The sequence below is a fragment of the Amphiprion ocellaris genome, chromosome 12 (assembly GCF_022539595.1).
Source record: "Amphiprion ocellaris isolate individual 3 ecotype Okinawa chromosome 12, ASM2253959v1, whole genome shotgun sequence".
NCBI lineage: Eukaryota > Metazoa > Chordata > Actinopteri > Pomacentridae > Amphiprion > Amphiprion ocellaris.
This window is the reverse complement of record NC_072777.1, coordinates 21,623,271-21,647,204: the sequence shown is the minus strand read 5'-3', so window position 1 is coordinate 21,647,204 and position 23,934 is coordinate 21,623,271. Positions and strand designations below refer to the sequence as shown.

The 23,934-nt window shown below is 38.3% G+C and overlaps 1 protein-coding gene across 3 annotated transcripts in view; it reads right to left on the bottom strand.

Annotated features, from left to right (window-relative positions):
- Window positions 1–23,934, bottom strand: part of cd2ap (CD2-associated protein) — a 77,899-nt gene that overhangs the window by 21,998 nt on the left and 31,967 nt on the right. For 2 of the 3 annotated variants that reach the window (XM_023278549.3, XM_023278551.3), the window contains 6 exons: window positions 23,642–23,760; window positions 20,988–21,086; window positions 16,275–16,328; window positions 10,767–10,803; window positions 5,859–5,921; window positions 1,271–1,421 (listed from right to left, as the gene is read on the bottom strand). In XM_023278549.3, the coding sequence (XP_023134317.1) occupies window positions 1,271–1,421; window positions 5,859–5,921; window positions 10,767–10,803; window positions 16,275–16,328; window positions 20,988–21,086; window positions 23,642–23,760 (523 nt within the window). The remainder of the gene's footprint in view (window positions 1–1,270; window positions 1,422–5,858; window positions 5,922–10,766; window positions 10,804–16,274; window positions 16,329–20,987; window positions 21,087–23,641; window positions 23,761–23,934) is intronic. The other variant, XM_023278550.3, reaches the window with a different exon arrangement.

Sequence of the window (23,934 nt, the reverse complement as noted above, 5' to 3'; positions counted from 1 at the left end):
CCTTGTGTATTTAAGGTCCCACACTTCAGAGCATATGTTAAGACTAAAACCAAGCAATGAAGTCCAATGAAATCTCTGCAGACCTCAAATGAAAAAAATGGTGGTGACGCATCGATCTGAGGATGAGTAGAAAACCACTTCAGAGTTCTGAGTATTTCCAGGAACACAGTGACCTCAATAATTGTGAAATGGAAGGGATCCAAGGGTTGATGCTGAGAAAGTGAGTAAGAAGGTCCTTGGTTAGTGAGCTAACCAAGTAACCAACTGTCACTTTAACAGAGCTTCAGATGTTCGCTGCAATGGGAGGACCTGCCTGAGGGACATCTTGAGAAGGCGGCATGTGACAGCCAGCTTAGAGTATGCTTTACATTTACAGGACTCTGAATATGAGGATTAGATTATCTGGTCTGATTCGCCAAAAGGAAGATTTTCACCAGAACTCCCAACATTATGGAATATAATATATCATACCATTAACGCGATAAGGCATGGCAGTGGTATCATCATGCTATGGGGACGATTTGCAGGAACAGGGAGACTTGTCAGAACTGAGAGGATGAATGCAGCCAATATAGAAAGGTCTGAGAGGAAAACCTGCTCCAGAGTGGAGCAACCTGAGACAGGGATGACAGTTCACCTGAGAGCAATTCGGTGAATTAAAGCCTACAACACTGTGGTGGCTTCAGGATACGGCTATGACGCTCCTTGAGTGGCCCAGCCAAAGCCCAGATTTAAACAATACACATCTGTTTAGACAACTGAAGACGGCGCTTTCAGACGCTTCCCATCCAATCTTGCAGTAAGAATGAGATAAGCTGATCAAATCCTGGATTCTAAATAGAGTTATCTAAGAAGCAGCTGCTGTGAAGGGCCTCTACAAACTATTGACTTAAAGGTCTGAATAATTGGAAGTCTTCAATTAACGATATTTTCTGCAAATTTTCTGAAAAATGTGCTCTTATTTGGTCATTCTGTATTTTTAGGTGTAGACTGAAGGGTAAAAATGGCAATTTTATTGATTTAAAGTTAAATCTACAACACAATAAAATGTGGAAAAACAGAGATTTGAATACTTTTAAAATTCACTGTGGCGGAAACTGTAGTTTCTTTTCAATGAAATTCTGTTTCTTGAGTAAAAAATAATGTTAAGTGGCTTTTAACATAAATATACAAGAGCCAGGACTTACAAAGACACTGTATCAAGCACGAGTTTGTCCGATAGATGGACAAATAGACAGGACCAAGAGATGAGTAGTAACAATTTACTTACTTAAGGTTTGGCGAAGGAGCGAGAGGCTTGTCAGGCCTTTTTGGTGGGATGCTTCCTGGTCTGCCTTTCCCTGGAGGAGGGATGGGCTTCTTGGGCGGGACCACCGGAGCTGCAGGCTTGGAAGGCTTGTGATCCAGTGTGGGCTTGTCAACTGAGACCAGACAAAACAAAATGAGAGGGAATTTGGGGAAAAAGGTAGGGAAGAGAAAAAGAAAAACACAACAGAGACAAAGAAATGAGAAAAGTGGCAAGTTGTGAGGAGAATATGAAGCTGAATAAACTAAATTTCACCTTCCTGTCACCAAATTTGAATTAGACACTGCGGCTGAGGCTAACTGATTGCAATTATTTTGAGCCTTGCTTTTGTGCACAGCCAAGACGACCAGAAAAAATTGATGTCTGACAAATTTGTCTGCTGAATTTGTTGAACTTTCATGAACAGCCATGAACCTGCTGATGATATTTTGTTCTTATTGCTGTGTGATAAGAGTGCAGTCATAAAAGCTTTCAGAATGTCCTAAAAGAGTGAAGGAATTAACCTTTAAAAACTGTACTTTAAGAACAAATGCATCCTTTTTCTGGAGATTTTTTTTTATCCTTACGTCATACCTTTCATGCTTTTGCCAAGTTAATGCACTGTGACAAATTGAATATAAGGTCGTGCTGTGAAGGGACAGAAACCTATACAAGCTACCTTTTAAAAATATTTCACACGATGAGAGAAGTGAGTTTCTCAATCCTCCCATCAGTGAAGTCACCCTCTGATTCAGTGTTATGACAGAGACCTCTGCTTTAGACTAATGATTTCTAATTTGGTTAAAGATGTGGTGACAGTAAATCCCAGCAGTGGTTTTAGTGATGTGTTACAACAGGCTACTGGTAGACACATAAAATAATGCTTTTCCTCTGAATGTTACACTTGAAAACAGAATGACTCAGTGTCTAGGTAATAAATGGTATTACAAGTTCATCTCTCTTAATCTGACTCTACTTTCTGCCTGCCAGTTTTATTCCATCTCAAGCCCTTTTTGAATTATCCAACAGCGTTATATAGGGAATACATTAATAAAATTCCTATTTTTTTTCCTTTTTGTGATGAAGTATTTTAGATTAAAAAGTATTCTGTGTTTTGTTTTGTATAACTGGCATGCTACTACATATGGTTCAGAAAATCTCACTAGCTGACTTATGCAGTAGCAACTTTTATTTTTAATGAGTGCTTTAAATTGAGAGTTTTTATGACAGCTTCACTCTTTTTTTTTCATTAACTCACCCAAATACAAAGATAAATTGATGTACTTGTGGAGCATTGCAGATTCTGAATAAATGCCATGAGAAATGACAGTGAAATTTTCAGACTTGTTTCTTTTTTTTTTTTTTTTAATTCCAGACTTGTTTCTTTAATAGTTCTTGAGTTGCTGTCATTCAAATGTGGTCTCAATTTCTAATTTGTGAAAAACCATGGTGTTGCACTCCACAGTTGCATTCATCCTTCAGTTTCTGTTGTCAGACGGTAAAGCTAGTAGAAAAAAGTGGTTTGCTTGTGTTTCATGGTGACTTATCTCAGCATATAAGCACACGTATATGAAAGCAACAATTGCACTGTGGAATGGGATGAAGAGGCTGTAGGCAACAAAAAGAGCATTTTCTAGAGCAGTAATTAGCTGTTTTTTCATAACAGCCATCGTGCGAATGAGTCATTACTGTTTATCTGCTTGTCTCTTCATACAGAACTTAAATAAGCCTTGTGGAACTCTGAGGAGTTCTTATTCCCCTGAGGCTTCTTAGGAAACAACTGGAGGGAGAAAAAGACAAAGCAAAGTCTGATAAAAAGAAAAGAACCATGCAGAAGCAGTGGGGTGATTTTTTTTAAGGAGAAACTAAGAGATCCACACAATAAAGGTATAAAGAGCAAGACACAAAAAGGTTAAGGGTGTTGGAACTGGCTAACTGGTGGAAAGAACACCAATTACTGAGATAAAGACATAAAGAAAGAGGTCATGCATGAGAAGAAACAGAGAGTGGGCTTTTGCATCTGCACTTTGTGACTCATATTTTAACTCATAGGGACAGGTTTAAGCAGGGATGTGAAAAGAAGGGTAAAGGTGCCAACATCTAAATGCTGTAGGCGTTGTGGCGAAGAGGAGGTGAAATAAACAGAAGTGCAGAACGGTGGCCGTGCTGCAAATAAAACAACTGCAAGAGGCGATGCTGGTCCTAGTGTCGCTTTCCGTCACTGTACATGTCACCCAGTTTGCCTTCTACATTCTTTTTTTAATGTTAGCACAAATACTTTAGACTGATACAGCATCCTATAACAAATCATACTGTTAGTGCAGCTTGCAGAACCAATAGAAAACATTAAACAGAGTTAAGTGTGAGAAAATAAAGAAAAACAGCATTTGCCAGTAGCAGCTTATCTTCTCTGACAAAAGGCTTCAGTCCTGAACACACATTTAATTGTGTTTGAAATTCTTGCAAGGTGCATTAGATGTGATGGTGACAAAGATGTATAGGCAGCCTCATACAGACACGCATTTCCTGTGTATGGCTCAGTAAGACAGAAACAGCACTGACAGCACAATAATGACTTGACGTGACAGATCTTGCCTCCAAATCTGATGGGATTACATAATTTTAAAAAAAAAAAAAAAAAAGAAAAAAAAATGTCCTCGGGTGCAAATGCTTCTTGCAATCACAGAACAGCCACCGCAGAAAAAAACTGGCTATTTACATAGGGGGGAAAAAAGCTTTCTCCATTTCTGGAATAAATGAATTTGTTATCTATTAATGCAGTCAACAACCTGGCAAAATATTTTGAATAAAACAAATGAAAACCGTATTAAAATATTACCCTAAAATGCTTCAGAAGTACCATCCTGTTGAAAAATACCTATAGAATATCAGAAAATATGCCAAAAATAACTGTAAAATATTAGCAAAATAGCTTTAAACAACTGGAAAAAAATAATTAAATCTAAAATATTGCAAAATTGCTATTAAAATATTCCCCTAAAAGCAAAATACATTCTTGGTAAAATATAAAAAATATATAATTCAAATATATATATATTTTTGTCCTTTTTTGCCATTTAAAACAACAATAATTTAAAACTTCATAGCTTTAGTCAAAGCTTTTGGAGGTTCAATACATGAACCAGATAAAGGAAGCTTAATTTGTGAAGTTCAGAGCAAAGTAAGATAGCAAAAGTTTAATGGGTGAAAACAATTTGAAAAAAAAGAAATCAAAACACAAAAAACTACACTAAAAGGAACCAAGGCAGACAGTCTTAGTTGAAGTAAACTTTTCTCTCCAACAGACTTATGTGTCTCATAGTTTCACTGGGTAACATCAGGAAATGTGTGTCCCCTTTAAAAACGCTGAAACTGTCTCCCACCTACCTGGTGCAGTTTGGGGACTTACAGGAAAAGAGTAGCCATGGACAACAGCTTTTATTTGAGAGTTTTCATTCACTGACAGTGTTCTGGTCTCGTCAAGAACTTGAACAAGCTGTAGTCAACTAAAGAACATCTTGGTCGACAGAAATTTTACCTACTCTTCAATCAATCAATGAGAAAAAAAATAACATCTGCATGATATCTCTATTTTAATCTTACCTGGTCACAGTGCACTGAATACATTACCTGCTAGCGTTATTAGCCAAAATGAATTCTAAATATAGATTAAAAGCTAGTATTTGCAGCATATTAAATCATTTCAATCTGGTTATTTGATCCTTGTATCATAACAACAGACTGAGAACAGACCAGCAGCAAGGCGATTTCTGGAAACAGAACTGCATCAACTGGTGATCAGAGCACAAAAGCCATTGAGGAACACCACGCAGACAAGCTTTCTGCCTTACGCTATGAGGTAATCTGTCAAGTCAGTTGTTCAGCTGTGATTTGCAAACTGCAGTACGCAAAGTTTACACTCGACTTCTTGGCCTTCTGCTTTAATGAAATGCAGCCACACTGATGACTTATTTGACATGGTGTCGATAAGTTTGAAGCCGATAAGTAAACATTCAGTAAAGGTTGAATAAGTTTGATCTAGCAGTTCTGTCAGGTGTGGCGAGTTCAGAGCTAGGAAATCATAGCCTATTTCTCCTTCTGCCAAAAATAATGAATAAATTCTGATAGGCTATTGATTTAGTGTTTTTGTCCTTATATAACTAACACCAGTGAGACTGACAGTTTGGTCAGATGAGAGTATATGAGCCACCGATAAACCAGTCGATCTGCTGGAGACTTCAGTCCCAATTTCTACAACTTCATACAACAGCCTAGAATACTCATCAATTCCATTCTCAAAGGAGCAAGAGTTGCACACGAGTGCCAAAGCTTAGAGAGCAGGAAGGATGAATGCGCTAAAAGCAGTCACGGACACAGAACACAAACAAGACAGCCAGAGAGGAAAACAAACGTGGTACTGAGGTATGTCTATTCAATTGAGAGAAAAAAAAAAAAAGCTTCTAAAGTGTGGAGGAAAGTTGTCAACAGTGTGAGGAAATGAGGAAATAGGGGAATGAGACAAGATAGGGAGAGTACAGATGGATGCACGTTAAGATGGAAAGTCCTGCTGTACCTCTGTCCTCTGGTCGGACGAGATGAGGCTTCTTGTCGGCACTGGGGACCTCTGGCTTGAGAGCTGAAAAATGAAACATGGTGCACACACAATCACTTCGTTTGTCTGACCCGACTGATTCAAGATTCAACAGACACTGTCAGAGAACGCACACTTTCACAAGAGCAATCCCACAATGAAACCACTACTCTCTGACACACAGACACACCGCCCACTACCATACATAAAAAGATGGACATGAGTTTAGCACATATAGTTTCATTTTGATGTCTATGTGGTACAACTGCTGTGTATTTACCTATTTGTGGTTTTGTTTATGTCAGATGTGCACACAGCAAACTACAACACACTGCAGTGGTAGCAGGATATGAATGCAAACTCTGTGACTTCCTGTGCAGACAGGAAAACAATGATGCAAGTGTGCATTTTGCAAACTGTAGATGTTGCTGCTGATATGAATCACTGTGTTTACAGTACAACTAAACCGCTTTCTTTAAAAAAAAAAAAAAAGACATCTGTTTTCTTCTTTCATGTCTGATACAAAGGAAAGTAAAAAGCACCTTTATCTATGTCATGCATTTTTTTTAACCAGGTACTTCCAAACAAGAATTGCATGTTAAGGCATTGACACTGTTCTTGCAGATGTCTGGATGCCGTTTGGGTTTGCAACAGTAACAGGATCATGTTGGGGCGGCTCCCCGGAGAGCCTGCCGCCACTGCTGGAAAAAAATCCTAGAGGAAACACTGCATTCTTTGTCAGCAAGCATCCAGGATGAGCAAATGTTCAAGTGAAGGATCATCCCTGGTGACGATAGCAAGTTTGCTGTTACCACCAAGTGAAGAAACAGCAGTTTTCTCAGGAGGGCAACAAGAGCACTTTGGTTATTTTCTTCAACATTCATATGGTTATGCAAATGGATTTCATTCCCCAGGTTTGGACCATCAAGGCAGACTTCTACAGTAACACCCTGAGGTGGAAACAATCCAGACTGTGGCATGATATCATGCAGGTGCACAGAATCACAGCACAAAAACACAATCATCGCACTTCACCTGCTCTTCTCAGCAGATTTGTCTCCCAGTCACTTCATCCTCTTCCCCAAAATGAAGTTCAGTTTGAAGGATCAATGTTTTGACACAGTTTAGGAGACTGAGCCCTCATCGCAGATGGTGTTTGACATGTTTACAAAGTGGGACTTCCAGGAAAACAAGAAGTGCTACAGAAGGGCTGGGAGCACTCCATCACTGCACAAGGAGACTATTCTAACCGGGACAGCAGCTAAATCATCAGTTTTGATTTCAGTGAGCACAGTCTTGGAACCTTTTGATCGCAGTTTTTATTGTAAACACACTGGCTTTTTTTTATTCCTTTGTGACTCAATAATAATTGATAATTATCTGCTTATTATAGCTGATGAAGACAGGATAACTGACAAGATTTGTTCTACAAACGCAAAAATCTGAAGAGAAACTATATATATTTTTAGTTTAACAATATTTGTTTTTCCCAATACAACCACAAAGCTTTTTGAGTTTATTTTTAAATATGTAGACAAGTCACATCTCCTTATTGTCGAACACAATTAGGGCACAAAAACCATTAGAATTACTTCATAAGCTGTTTGACTAATTAGTGGCTGTCTGACTTAATAAACCAGCCAAAAGCCCTGTGGCAGAATCCATCCTCTCCTCCTTCTTCCTCTCTATTCTGCTGATATGAAGAGACAGAAGCTGTATGGGTATTTATACGTGGCAGTGTAAAAGTATAAAACAAGCTGGCTATGAGGTCTGAAAGAGGTGGAAGAAAGAAAATGCTCCATTTCTGCAAGTTTATATTCTGTTTGTTCAAATGTTGTTCCTAAAAGTTCTCATACGGTGTTCTTTACTGCAAAGTGTTGTTTGATACAGGAATAATGAGCATTGTCATCTTTGACTGGAACAAAATATAAGTGAAAACCTCAAGGAGTTAGAGAGCACTCTAAGGAAATAAGAGAAATAGTGCAATACAAGATTTCTGTTGAGGACACATTATATCTCAACTGTTCTACTTTGTAGAAATCTCTGTACTTTCAGGAATCACTCTGTATGATAAGAACCTATTGGAATTCATCTTGTTTATCATTTTAAAAAAAAGAACCCAAAATATATGAGTAACAATATTCTGATGTAATTTTAGATATACTCTAAATTTATGGTAATTCGCATTGACAAAAGCTTTAGAGTTAGGATTAGTCACGTTTGTCATGAAATGTTTTTTTGCGACCGACAGCAGGGTATCTGAGGACATTTTAAACCTATACTGTAAAAGTGTGATTGTCCAGCAGTAAATGGTGCGTTTTTCAGTCACTACTGCTCACTAGCTTATTGTCTCATTATGGTAAAGTCTCAATTTTAGCATTGACTGAAACTACCTAATCATTACTGATTGGGTAATCAGTCCACCAATCATCTGCCACTTATCGACAGGCTGCATTCATTCTATTCACTGCATAATTAGGAATTAATGTTGTACAGATGATGATTAGTGTTAGAAGATGGGATACAATAATAAATTAAAGCTGCAAGCAGCGTTGAACGGGTCCTTGCACACCCATGCATGTTGGGAGGGGATGCATTTTGATGTGTGGCGTATGTTGGGCGGTGACAGAAATGTGAAGTGTTGAGACTTTGCTAAATACATGTTGGTGTCCACAGTTTTGGGTTCTGTGTACTGCAGTTGTGGTTTTGCACATTGTGGTACAGTGCATGACTTGATGAAATCCACTGTATTTTGCACTTGTGGTAATACAGGAAAGAATATATGTGTTAATGTCACCACAGAGATTATGGAGTTGTGTGTATTTACAAAGCATCATAGATGTATTCCCGAAGTAAGTGGTGGGGCACAGAAGGAAATATCTTGTACATATCACCAAGACATATGTTTGTACAAGTTCTGTGTGATTAATCGTATTAGGGTTTATATAGTATAGTTACAATGACAGTTACAAATGTGTTTATGATGTCAAGATATAGTTTTGTCATGTAGTTTTAAATCAGGTATTACTACTGAACGGTTGCATGTATAGCAACTAGATGCATGACCACAAAACATAAGAGACTTGTTAAGTTTTGAGAGTGACCACTAGACAGGTAATGAGTAGCAATTATTATCACATGGTTGTATTTGTATGGCTTGAATCCAGGGTAATAATGATGTAATGGGGTATTTGCATGTAAACAGAATGTGGCCATGTTGTTGGTATGCATGTGTAAATCAATCTCACAAAGGTGGTGTAAAAACTACAGGGTTGTCTAAGCTTGTTTTTGCTGTAGATGAGCGCTGTAAAATGAAATACAAAATGACATAGTGACTTCTTTGCAATTCTAGGCTGTTTGCTCATGTGTAATTAATGTGTACAGATAGAATATAATTTTTGCAGCTCTGAATGGTTGGAACATATTAGAATGTTCTCCACATGTACTGTATTGTGTAGTGTTTGATTCTTGGTTGATTTTGGCAGTGTTGCGAGCATTAATTTAAGCTGGATTGATTTATCTTACAGTTTTGCAGAACTTGGTTTGAAATCATTACATGCAGATTTGACCTGCAGATGTGTTTGTTGCAAAATGTTAAAACAGACTTCTGTGTAATCAAATAAAGTGTAGTGATAAGGAATGTCATATGATTTTTAATCAACATACATACATGCTTAGTTAAAGACTTTCTAATAAATAGTATTATATAGTGATGTTAAAGAGATGAATGGGTGCAATTTAAATGTGATGTGCTGTTTGTCAAAGAAAATGTTTCTATTAGTAGTAACCTCTGATAGAATGGATTTGTTTTCTCTATTGCAGTATCAATAATGGTACATGTTGGTACATGACATGAAAAGGAAAAGGCTAAAGCCCATCCATGTTTCAAACAATAGTGTAGATATTTGGAACAAGAGCATTAGCACAAAGCAGTGCATGTGGCAATGTCAATGTAGAAATTGTGGAGCTGTTTGTGCAGGTTTAGAATATGGGCACCACTGACATTTTTGTTCAGCCTGACGTGCTGCATATGCCTACCAAAATTTGTTAGATGTAGATGAAACAAGGTGCCCATAGTACACGTTATAAATTTTGCATGGGGCGCTATGGAGCCATTTCACCACACACATGCAATTCCCAGAAAATATTAAATTTTCCCCAGTTGTGGTGTGTTTACAAATTTTCATGAGTTTTTGAGCATGTTTGGCCTCACAAAAATGCGATTGTTTAACGGGAGAAAAAAAAAAAAATTCCTTGCAATTCAAGAGGGTTCTCACACCACTCAGTGCTTGGACTCTAACAATAATTCTCTAACATTTTTGTGCCTTCTGGTTTTCTACTATAGTTTTCTATTTTGACCATTATGATTGTGAATAAGGCACTAAACTGCATTCTAAGTGGTATTTAAAAAGTCTAAAATTGAACTTGGTGAACTCTGCAGAAATCATTAAGAATTCATCTTTAAAAATCACTATACTAACTCAACCAATTATGATGCAACAAGTTGAACAGTATTTTGTTATTTCTTACTTTAGAATCCTTACTGTAGAATTCCTTACATAGTTATTGGTTAAAAAATAATGCTATTCTAAAGTTGAACAGTACATGAACAGAAGACCTTTTCCTTATCTCTCTGACTGTTCTATAAATCATTCATGGTTGGCAAATTTAATGTTTTTAGTGGTAAAATTAGAAAATGTATTACCATGCAATTTCACAGTGTCTGACACCAGCAAGTATTAGATGCAAACATACAAGATATTTCCGGAGCACTTCTTCTTGTTTTTAAGCAGTGAGGAATGCCTTTTGTTTAAGAAGAAGGGTTCTCAAATACAAACTATACTAAATTGAACTCTTTTAATGAGACATGGTGTGTGAAGTGCTCCTTACCTGCACTTTTTGATGGTGGAGGTGGCTTCTTCGGTTTCTAACAGGAAGGAAAAGACAGATAAAGTAGGTCAGCCATGACAGCACAGACAAAGATGACGCCTTAAGATACAGTGTTATTGACTTCCTCAAAGTCCAAAAACCCAGCCTGGAGGGGAAAAGGTAACAAATTAGGTTCTGTCGAAATATGGAAAATCTAATTTGTTGTTCTCAGTTCATCAATAAATTGAGATGCACATCTCTGCTGACACCGTTTATTTTATGACTGACAGCACATACACTTTTTAGCAATTTACATCGCACCTACAATTATGCTTCATCAAGCTTTACCTCAGTTTTGGCAGTAATGTAATTTGCTACAAATATGCCACATCAGATATATACATATCTAAAAACTAACATGACCATGTGACATTGACTTCAGCCAATGCTCACCAACTGGCACATGAAAAAGTTACAGAATAACCCTTACCCCCCAAACCTCAGTGCTTGATTGACATGGTTGTCAGGTGAATCCAATTTGAGACAATTCAGTAATTACAAATAAGGTTTTTATCATCTGTGTTGAGAAAAAAGGAACTAACAGCAAGAGCGCGCAAGCTAAGAGCAGACTGTAACATGAAGAAAGTTCCAAAGCTGTCATTATTTCAGCAGCTTTTGCTTTGTTATCTCTATGAGAGGGTAAAATCTGTTGATTTAAAGAAAAATCACTGGAAGGCTGTTTTTTCACAAGGAATGTTTCTTAGGTCTAAATACTGCTTCTGATGTTTTCCAGTCAGAATTCCAACCTCAGCACAGCAGAGTGACTGAACATCAACTTCAACACCAACTGTGGCAAGATTTCAGTTCTGGTATTACTAAATCCCAGAGCTAAATTCAACAAGGTATACGCAATACGTTACAAGCCACATTGAGAAACTATGTGTGACATTATAGCACAGTACTTCACTGATGTAAATCCTACTCAAAGGGGGAGACACTAAACTGTTTTGATTAGTAATCTGAGTACACAAATGATACATGGTGCTCGGTAATGCTCCATTCTTGGGCTTCTAGTATTCAACATCTACAGGCTCCAAATAGCTCAAAGAATTAAGCAAATGACCAGACTGCAGCTAATGAACTGTAACTTTCTGACATCTCAAGTGATGAAAATGTAATTTACTATCAGATACTGACCAATCCTGGAATTAATGAAGTTATTGTTATTTATCACATGTAAATGCTCACAAAGCTTTCACTTTGAAGACACTCATATGGAACCTGATCAGTTCTTCGGAAAAGTCATGAATACCAATGACTTTTATGCATGTATGAATCATTTTACAAGAAGGTAACAGAATATTGTAACGGACTGATGTTGTTGATGTTGAGATTTCAATGTTTATTGTTCAGTTCGAGATTTACCTAATGTCAGTGAACATGCCTATTTAGTTAGCTCACCTCTGATTGGCTGAAAGTCAGCAGCAGTGTGTGTGTGTGTGTTGCTCCATGCTGTGATGGTGTGTGTGCTGCTCCGTGTCTCTGTGTGTGTGTGTGTGTGTGTGTGTGTGTGTGTGTGCGTATGTGTGTGTGTGTGTGTGTGCGTATGTGTGTGTGTGTGTGTGTGTGCGTGTGCGTATGTGTCGGGTGAGGGAGAGGTGGGAATGGCGGCTAATTCTGGAGCTAAGTTATAGGGTTTGTGTACTTATTTTGACGTTGGCTATGGCCCACAGCAGCCTGTGTGAAGGTTAAATAAATGACCAGCAAACAAGATAAAGTCTCACTCATTCCTCACTGGGGGTCACTACAATATGTTGCACCATTTCTACAACTTGACTGATGTTTGATGCTGTTCCGAGCGTTTTACTGTACTGAATTTCACTTCCATGGAGATGGCTTTCCTTTTCCTCAAAGCACTGCCATCAGAAGAGTTTGACTTGCGCTTAGGAGTCCGAATGAAGGGCAAAAAGGAAGTGAATGTAGCACAATCCAAGGTGGCTTACAACCGGCAAATGTAAACAAAGCTGTCTTGTAGTGCCGCGTGACAACGTATTCGTCCGCTCCACTCCTCAACTAGTTCCACGTAACGACGAAACATCATACGTTAAACCAAGGATGGGCCCATAACCAGTTCCGACGTAACGACAAAACGCTGTAGGTCGATGACGTTAACTGAGGACCTCCTGTACATATTTGAAAGGGACAACAGAATGATGAAATGACTCGCTGGGGTTAACTACACTGCAATTCTCAAGGTGTGAATATAAATCAAACATACTGATGACCAATATGTCAATACTACTTTTTGACATTTAATGACTCGGACATTTTGTCTTAATCTCTATCCCTGACATCTCATTCAACAGAAAACGGAATCAAGAGACCCTGTGGGCAAAGTAATCAGCAATGATGGGCTGATTGCTGACAGTCATTAAACAAGCAAGCCATTTAAAATCCAATCATATTATCTAACCCTAGTGCATCCCACCTCACATTTACACAATAGCTTTTCTCATTATTAGAACGTCATCCTGCTGCCAGGGGAAATTTGTGATTTATCACAAGACAGAAAACAAACACTCACTGTTTGAATTTGGTGTGGAGCACTGTGTGATTAGTATTAACAAAATTAAGTATTCTATGTGCAGCTACAGAACATCTTTACTGTCAAACACTGAATGTTTCCACAGATGATACAAAAAATGGTTTCACTTGTGTCTGTCATATTCGCTAGGGCTAAAAAAATGATAATGTTATTTTTCAATTGTTGTTTTTCAATATTTAAGTTTATCTGATCAGAAAATCTTAAGTGGTAAACTTACTTTCTGTTTCACTACGGCAGTGTTTCTCAACTAGTGGGGTGCGCCCTCCTGTGGGGGCAAAGAGGCATGACAAGAGGGGCGCGAGCGACTGGGAAGAAAAGGAATCTGGCCATTTAATACAGATTGACCCACAAACTAACTAACTAACTAACTAACTAACTAACTAACTAACTAACTAACTAAATAACTAAATAACTAACTAACTAACTAACTAACTAACTAACTAACTAACTAAATAAATAAATAAATAAATAAATAAATAAATAAATAAATAAATAAATAAAAAATTACCTTGCGTGAGCACAGGCATGTGTTGTACATGCGTACGTTATGTACAGATACCGAACTGCATGACTGAAATATGTAGCGGGTCGAGTGATTTGATGCAGGTAACTGACACAGCGTTCACTTGTTGTCATGGTTACGGTGACACCCTGTCGGAAACTATATCTCACAAAGGGAAATCCTTTACCTTTACAAATCCATGGATCCAGACTATTAGCTGCATCACTGCCAAAATCTAATGAGGTGGTCATTGCTTCATTTCTGATTTTCCCTGAAAATTTCATCCAAATCCGTTGTCCGCACAGGGACAGATTTACAGACAAATGTATGCCGATCGTCACATAATTCCATTGCATTCCTTGGTGGAGAAAAACACAGTCCTGCATATTCACATTTAAATATAAAAACAGTTTATATATAAATGTTGTATACAAATTATTGGAGGGGTAGAGTTGCTGTCCTTCGAAAAGGGGCCTGACAGAAAAAATTTGAGAACCACTGCACAAGAGTATAAATATGAGGGAACACAGGCCTATATTATATACTATACAGTACACCATTAAAAGATTTAGTATGTTCTAACAGCATGTCAAATGGAGGATAACCTGTATGTAAAGCTACGCTTGAACTTTGCTGCATGCTTTTCTGGCCTTCTGCCCACAATCCTCACTTATGTCACTTACGTCACAGTGTCTCGTGAGTATAAACAACCTTAAGCAACCAATGTACTATTCGCACGGGATTAGTATTACCTGGGGATCTCTGGTAATTTGTGAATTACCCCACAATGTCTATGTTTCTTGCAGTGCATAAGCGAAGTCTGTGTTTTACTTGAATTTACTGACATTACAGTCTGGATATGATGTCAAATCTGCACGTCGCAACATCCGCTGTTGTACGCTATTAACGTCATATGTAGTCGTCACTCCAACAGTAAAATATGTCGAAGCAGCAACGTGACTTGAGAACAGTGGGCAGCACTGAGGGGATAACAGGCCGTCAGGGCGTTTGTATTAAGCGTGTTGAAAGATGGGCCCAGAAAAAAATTTTCTTACTGCATGCTGCTACGCATGTCATCCATCTCAATATCCTCCGAAATTTACCTCTTCTTGTTGATCTGATTTTTCTGTTTCAAAATTCAAGATTCAAGAACTTTATTGTCATACACACAGGAGAAACACAGTGATTACCCTGAGTGATGAAATTTCTGCGAATGGTCCATAGGCCTGTTGTGTATATGCCTACTCCTGCATTTGCACCTAAAATGCTGTCAATAATTTCCACTGCAGTCTCCATAATTCCACCGGGAAAGAGGTAGAAAAGGGGGCAAAATACAAAAACAACAACTAAAATACCCCCCAATCACAGAGATGCAGATTCGCACGGGACTAGTATTACCACAGGCCGTCGTTGTTTAGCGAAATGTGGTAGGTAATTTGCAGTGGAATTTTTACTTTACAAATAACAGACATGGCGCATTCGCATGGGATTAAGATCACAGACATCCTCCGCAATTATTGCAAATCACCATTGGTCCCAAGGCAATACTAATTCCATGTGAATAGGGCTCAAGAATATACAAACTGATGACGGCTCATTTCACACTACAGACAACAATATTTTGACAAAGTAGCACCTACCAGTTGTATGAGTACTGCATTAAACAGTACATACGGTTTGAGGGTACATTCAATTTGGAACACAGTTATAGTTATTTATCAGTGTGGAAAGGACCTAAGAGCACAGTGATGATGTTGCTGAACTGCATAAGTCAGCAAATAGATAAAAGAATAATCTGTAACCCAACAGAATCACTACATTTTCATGGTGGACATCCAAAAATAGTGTCACCAATTCAGTATCCAACCGAATGCAAAACATGATCATAATCTCTAACCTAAAGTAATTCTCTTCTGTCTAGACGCAGCTAAAGAAGCATCACAGGAGGTGATCGGATATTTTGGCTTCTTATCTCAACCTAACCTGGAGTGGTGACTCCAGCTGGTGAGCAGGAACGATAGAAAGAGAGCAGCTCTAATCAATAACAGTTACTACAAATGGGCCCGGCTGTTGTGTCACCAACACCCTGTTTGCGAACACATGAACAGCAACATTCTAACCCTAACCCTATGACCTCATGACAGATGAGAACGACAGCCATAAGCACAGTAACTGTACACAACAAAGACAGTGACAGCTGTAGCCTTAAAATATTTAAAAACAATGGACGGCAAACATGAGGCACAAAGATCTTTAGTTTCTGTGGACTAAAACCAATACACATGTAGTCAGAAGGTTGAAACCACCATCAGCTGCAAGAAATAACAGATTCCCATTAGCAAAGGAGTTTTGGATTGCTAAATGTGCCAAGATACCTTCTGTCGGTCAAAGTGCATGATAAACAACTCTCTCTCGGGCTTACCTCTTCTGACTCCTGCTTCAGTGAGGATTTCACTGACCCTCTTGATGTGGGAGCCTGAAACATGAACACAAAGATTAATATCTGCAAAAAACCTCAGATGACTTCCACTAATCACACCTCAGAGGGCTTTGATGTCCCTCATATGATATGAACAACAGTAGGGGTGAGAAATCAGTTACACTTAGCTTTCACAACAGAGCACTCACAGTTTGCATTTACACCATGTGCTCAAAACACCATTAACCTGACCTGAAGATGCTCTTTAAAAGCTGTTGTACTGATCATTAAAAACACCAGTGAGAGACTTCTTAGCAAAAAGCTCTTAACTAAATACCAAAAATACAAATACAAAATAAATGTGGGTGATTATCAAGACACCTTTTAGTAACATGGAAAAGCTTTCAGAACAAATCAAACAGGATTTCTGCATTTAGGAGGTAAGAAACTTTCACTGTACTTGCTGCTCCATGATATAAATTACAAACAGGTTACAAATTAAAGGAAAAACCTGAATACATGCAGACAGGCAATGCACATGGGAATCCAGTGCTGCAAACATATAGGCACTGGTCTACAGAGGTGTGGAAAAAAAGTGATGAAGTCAGATGACTCATCATCCCCCATATTCTCAACAAGAGGGCAAGAACATGTGTGATGTACAATATACGTGTGAATGTTTAATCTCTATGGTGAGAGGATCTAAGGACAGAAAACAAAGGAATATCCTTCAGAAGAATGCCGTCTCATCCCTCCAGTAGAGTTTCAGAGATTTGAGGAATCAATACTGAAGAGCAGCTAGCACTAGCCCAACACCATCCAAAGACATTTTAAGTTACTTTTTTCAATAATCTGTCACCTATCTGCTGATTCTGTGAGATATTGAACATCTCATGTCAAGGCTCAGATGAACTGACCAGTGTGAGGAATGGATTCAATATCATCATTCAATATCAGGAAATAGCTATTATTTACACTTTGATGTACTATTCTTAGCCAGTTGATCATATTAACCTCAAACATGGTGACATAAACCTGAACGCATTGATGATGACTCACAGAGAAAATAGTGACTTGTCATCAAAGGGGTGGCGTGGCGAATTTCGATTTCTCGCCATAAAAATTGAACTATTCATCTCTCAGCTGCACATGATCCAATCTAGACCAAACCTTATGTGATGAACAACAGTTCAGGTCTGAACACTTCCACATTCATGAATTTAGAAATACTCATAGTGCCATCTATTGGCAATAAGAAGTTTTTGTCATTACATTTGCACGTACCATTGCCCAAAACTTTGTCATATCATTTTGGAAATTGGTCGGCTCAGTCTTCACACCTTGATGCTGCAACAGTGTGAAGATTTTGACTATTCATAGAACGTTGTTGCCAAGGCTACGCATCATTGCCATGAGAAACAAAGTATTTTTTGACAAAAGCTTTCCAAAAGTACAACACATATCTGGACCAGCGGCACATTTGATGTTTTAGAGGATATTGCACATGTGTGGCAAAATGGCCCCATAGCGCCACCTGGAAAATTTCAAACAGGAACTACAGCCAGTACATGTCACCTACAGCTATGAAATTTGGTAGGCTTATGTAACTCACCAAGATGCACAAAAATGCAATTGACACCCATGACCAAAACACAACAGGAAGTCAGCCATTTTGAATTGTGTGTCATATTTGTGACTATTTTGGGTCATTTTTGGACACAACTCAAACAGAAAGAAGCACAAATTTGGCCAGGATGTACACCAGGCATGGGTGATCAAAAGTTATCAAAATACCCCCCAAAAGTCTGAGGGCATGGAAAAGGCAGCCCCCAGAATTTCGACAATTCGCCATGACACAGAAAGTGATGTATAACTAGCCTGTACATTCACCAATCTGCTTCAAACTTTACATGTGTGATCAGAGTCCCGCCCCGAAGACATTCACAGGCCAATATACAGTCCCAGTGATAGCGCCACCTGATGGATGGACAGGAAATGCTGCAGAATTAGCCTGCACATGCTCCAATCTGCCTGAAATTTTACGTGTGACCAGAGTCCCACCCTCATCACATCCATAGGCTGAAATACACTCTCAGTCACAGCGCGACCAGGTGGACATGCTTGGATTCGCTGACCAGCAAGGATGCGAGGACCCATTCAACACTGCTTGCAGCTTTAATTACACTTATTTCCTTGTCGTTCAAAGGATTTTCATGTCAATACAGGTCTACTAACAACAGATGACATTTTCAGATTGACAAAATATTTCAAGGATTCCTTAGTTTACTTAAGCAGAAATTTAGTAAAATGTTGTAAAATTATGCACGTAATAAGGATCTTCAGAATAAATGGTCAATAAACCACTTCTAAATTCTAAAAATCTAAGGGAGTGTGAATATTTTCATGTTTAAAGTTTTTTCATTATGTTTTTTCCAACCATTATTTTCTCAGTCACTTCCTTGGTCTATACGATGCCTGAAATTAGTGAGTCCCAAGGTGATTTAATTAAATTAACTTGCTTCAAATTCACCAATAGATAGAAAACCTCTAAGATTGTCATTCAATAAACAGTGAATCCTGACGCTGAAGCTGTGGAAAGGCTGGTTAGGGAGAATATTAATCACCATAGCAACCCTGGGCTGAAGCAGGCTGCAGGAATCCCGAGCGAGTGGTGAACATTCAACCCAGCTGCTCATTGTGGAAGGAATTTACCCACAAGTAAACCCTCACCTGCAGTGCGCTTACATGTTTATGGCTTATGGTTTATGGCTTCATTTTTTGTTCTATTCATTTTCTGAGAATTTTCACACCTCATCTGTTTGGCTCGCTTAGAACAAACTCTGGTCTTTTTGATCAATTTGTTGGTTTGTTGTTTCTTTGATCTTTTCTATCTGAAACAGTGAAGAATCCACATCATTTTGTGATGGCAGATGTGTGTTTTTAGTACGAATTTAAAAGCTAAACTACATGCAAATTCACCTGCTCTTGGAGATCTGCTCAGGAAGCTGTCTTATAATTGATTATAAGCATGGACAGGTTTTGTTAGAACACTGATGAGGACACACTGAGTGGGGAGCTGGCCTCCAGGAAATTTCTCAGCATGAAACAGTTCATTTCCTGCATAATGATGAATTTTATGCACCAATTTGTGCCTTCTCCACATCAATGTATGGACAGGAAAACACAATATTCAAGCACATGTGGTAATTTAGAGTATTATGAAATATGATACGGTGACGCTCTCAGGCATTCTGTATTGCTTTTAAATATTTATTCTCCTGGATATCAAGTTGTTTTTTTTTTTGTTTCTGCTGAATCAAGACACTTACAGGCAGGATTTATTGTTTTTGTCCTCTTTTGGGTCTTTTGTTTTTGGAAGTAACCTCTTTAAATATGTACGTGACAATTATTTCATTTACATTCACTTATTAGCCCCTGGATGTTAATAACATCTATGTGTTTCAGCAAAATTCCTTGTCATGTAGAACATATCATGCACAGCCTATCTGTACTTCAGAATGATTTTTAAGAATTATGTACAGTTAAAATGTGATATTGGAGCTAACCAAAGACAAGATTACAACACAGTTTGGCCATACCTGATTAAATCGATAATAACAAATGTTAGAGAATGGAACCTTGTTAATAACTCTAACACTTTCAAAACAATACTGAGAAAACTTTATCTATTGGTTCACAGCTCAATATACTTTAAGACTCTGGGAGAGAAACTGCCCTAATATAATATCTCATCCACCTCCTTTTCCCTCCTGACTCCTCTGTGTTTATCAGCCTGCTGGCTGCACAGTGCCGGAGGAAAAAGAAGGGACGCTGTACCATTGCTGACTGAAATCACAACTATCTGTGTGTGTGTCTATGTGTGTCTGTGTGTCTGTCTGTGTGTGTGTGTGCGCGTGCATGTGCATGTGTGTGTGAGGGATAATTACATTTGCCACAAAACGTTCAGTGTTTGCATGAGCTCATAATTCATACTTTAGGAGTAAATAAAGACCAAGTGCTGAAGAAAAAGACCTGCTCCTGCTTAAAGTCTTCTGCTTCCTTTAAGTACTTACTGGATGGATGACAAATGCACATAATGTTAACGCTGACATATCTAGTCTGTACCCCTCTGTAATCTGTGCCTGTTGTTCTAAGTTATGCTTTTTTTATACATGACACGTTTGGTAAGCATGTCAGCATGTGACTACAGTGCTTTTACCCTGATGACTCAGACAATTGAAAGCAGTTTGTTGTTTGGACTATCTGTGGACTTTTCTGGCTCACAAAGTCCATTAAAAATGACAAAGTGATCCAGCAGTAACAACCCAAATATACAGGAATGCATAATTTTCCCTTTTTGACCAAATAAACTGAGCGACAAAATGAAATAAGGTGTTTTACATTTCATGCTTATGTCCCCATTGCTATCTGGGCTTATATATTTCTTGTCTATTATCATTAGTGATAATGACTACTGTTCTGTTTTAGACCACACACACATAAACCACCTCCACATACCAGCATTATGGCATTCAGATGATGATAAGATTGAAAAACTGTAAATGATTGTGTCCATTTACCTGAGGCTTTAACCATTTACTTCTTAAGGTATCTCAATCTTCACTATAGGAAACTTGCAAAACGTTTTGACTGAAATGCTTAATTTCCCAGCCAACTGCCGTCCAATAGTTCATTCTGTTCCTTTTCTATTCTCACCTCTATCTCTCCTTCAGAAACCATGGTGACAAAGTTGTCAGGGAAGACACCCTCTTTGCCTCCGATCTCGCCTCGCCACCAACCCGGCTCTCCTGTGTCCTGTTAAGAGAATCAACACGGAGAAAAAGATGCCTGATATTTCTTTTTTTGTTTACACAGATTTGGAAGAACCAAATTTGAAGCAACAAAGCATCTTTCAATTTGCAAAGTCACGCTGCAAAAAAAAAAAAAAAAAAAAAAAAAAAATTGCTCATTTTACAAGCACTTCTCTGCAAACTCCACTAGATGGTGCCATCACTCCAAAATACACACACAGTGAGGCTCAAAAAACCCCATGATTGTGTCACCGCTCACTATTAAAAAACAAATCCTTGAGTCAGATTCATCATATCTTGGCAACATGTCTGAGACAGCTGAGCTGAGCCAGCACAGCCTGGGTCTCTTCATCTGCTGTGTGGTCGCCTGCTTCTAAATACCCCTAAATGGGGGTCCCCGGACAAGTTTCCTGCATTAAATCAGTCAACTGAGATGAAGAATGATGCTTAACTGCTGACATGAATATTTTTAGAAGACACACACTTATGGCATATATAAAGGTTTGGAGAGTAAAATTGCAACCTGGAAATCTCATCTTTTGTTTGTAAATGCCTCCAGAATTATGAAAGAAAGAAACAAAGACATACAGTGTTGTCATCTTCGAAGGGCTCATGCAACTGAGAAAAAGCAAAATTTTTCATCTTTCTCCTGCAGTCTGCACAAACATCCGTCACAGTCCCAGAGCACCTCTATAAATCTGACACATGCTGCTCCAAACATGGGTTTAACTGCAGTTTTTCAGCATAGTCTCACAAACTTTTAGCTATTAGCCCGCTCTAAAAAAAAGAGCTGTTGAAGGTGACCCATAAGATAAGCTGTGATCTCAAATATAGGAAGGATTCTCTAATCTCCAACTCAGCTGGAAACAATGGCATCCTGTTACAAAAAGCCATATCTAAAGAACTGTTTAGAGATACTGACATCATTTTACACTCTTTGAGGCATGATTTGCAGACAATATTCAATTTAATTTCTGAAGGCACTTCACAAAACATAAAAATAAAGCATCAGAAAGTGTCAATAAAACATTAAAAAAGAAAACATCAGCAAAAACAGTGCAATACCTTAATATTGCATCATAAAGGTAATAAAAATGGGACTGACTGAGCTGCTCTGACTGTAAGGACAAGCCTGCTCCACAGGGTTGGAGCTCAAAACATGTAAAAGCACAGCCCAGCTCTGTTTTAAGCCTAGATTGTGGGACTTAACAGTAACTTAACCTCAGATGTCAGGGGTCGAGGTACAGAAGAAGCTGATATAAATTCACAGTTGTACAATGGAGTCACACCATGTAGTGATTTAAAAGTAGTTTAACAGAATCTTCAACTAAATTCTATAACGAACAGGGAGCCAATGCAATTCAGACAAGACTGGGGTTGTGTGTTCCCTGCTTCGAGTGCTTGTGAACAATCTCGCGTGTGCGTTTTAAACCAATTGTAACATGATGATTGCTGCGTTGCCGAGGCAGATCAAGTGTGAGTTGCGATAGTCCAGGTGGGAGAAAATGAGAGTGTGAATAAGCTGCTTAACAGTATTTTTGTAGAATAGGTTTGATGTTAGTAATGCTTCTACTTTGTACATAGCAGAGTCTCAATGAGTTGAAAAATCTATCGAGTGCAATTTGCATTTGATAACTTTGGTGCAAAGGTGAATACAAAGCAGCATAAATAGCTGCTGTTGGTGGCAGTCATTAGTTGATTTATTTTTTCATATAAACGTTGCTGTTGGACATTGTGATGACTTCTGCTAGTACTTAGAAGGCCTCAGTAACAGAAATGGTAAAAGACACCAAATTTCAGCGATTACAGATACTGTTCTGGCCTGAAGGCAGACTGGAAATGCAAAGCTATCAGCAGTGGGTACAAAAGGGCCTATGAAGGTAAATGTCATGTTTGGTTTCCAAGTTGTTCTCAGCTTAAAATAAAATCAATCCTTCATGAAAAAGGTGTCAAGTCTTTGCTGGTGTCTTTAACGTTTTCTTACCATTTTCAAAAAAATTGAACTCTATTTTACTATTTTGGATTCCCTCACTATGCTTAGTAGAAGGATAGATAGATTTGTTGCAAATGCATTTGCTTGACAACATCAAATGTATATTGAGTGCTACTGATATATAATTAGGACAGATACTGTAACTCCATGGTTATGAACTCGCCTAAAATGCGTTCAGAACTGAGTTTGCTGGATAGGTAACTTGAAATTTGCCAGCATTTGCGGATCACTGCAAATTTCTTGATAATATGCTCATCACTCAGCAGTTTCATGTAAATCTGAAGCACAGCCACTATCCAACGTAACCTCAGGCAGTCACAGTCAGGTGAGGAGTGTCCAGGTTTATGTTGGCTGGGGTGTTTGGTGAACTTTTAACACCACTTCTGCAGCTATGCAGGATGACAGAAAATAACCAATCCAACAGGTTAGTTTAGTTAATATAAATCAGTGTTTCTCTGGTTCACATGTCAGGAAGTCACTGTTTCACTGAGTCTCAAATAAGCCCAGTTTTTCTTTTTTTGTTATTTTATTTCACAGTTTACTGTAAAACGCACCCAGAAGCTTACCTTGCTCAGTATATGGATGATTTCGCCTTCTTTCAGGCTCAGCTCGTCCTCATGCGTGGAATCGAAAGCAAACGTGACCTTACAGTACTCTTTTGCTGAGGAAACCAAAATATTGGAATCTATTAAAAAGGGGGACAGATCACAGGGCTTTACATCTAAAAAGCTCATTGGGAAGTCACCAGATTGCTACATGTAGCTTTACACAGCTTTGTATTTTTAATGCTAGCACAAACGGTCAAAAATCTAAGTTGATCTTGAGCTTAGATTAAGTTAATATATTTTTCAGAAATGCT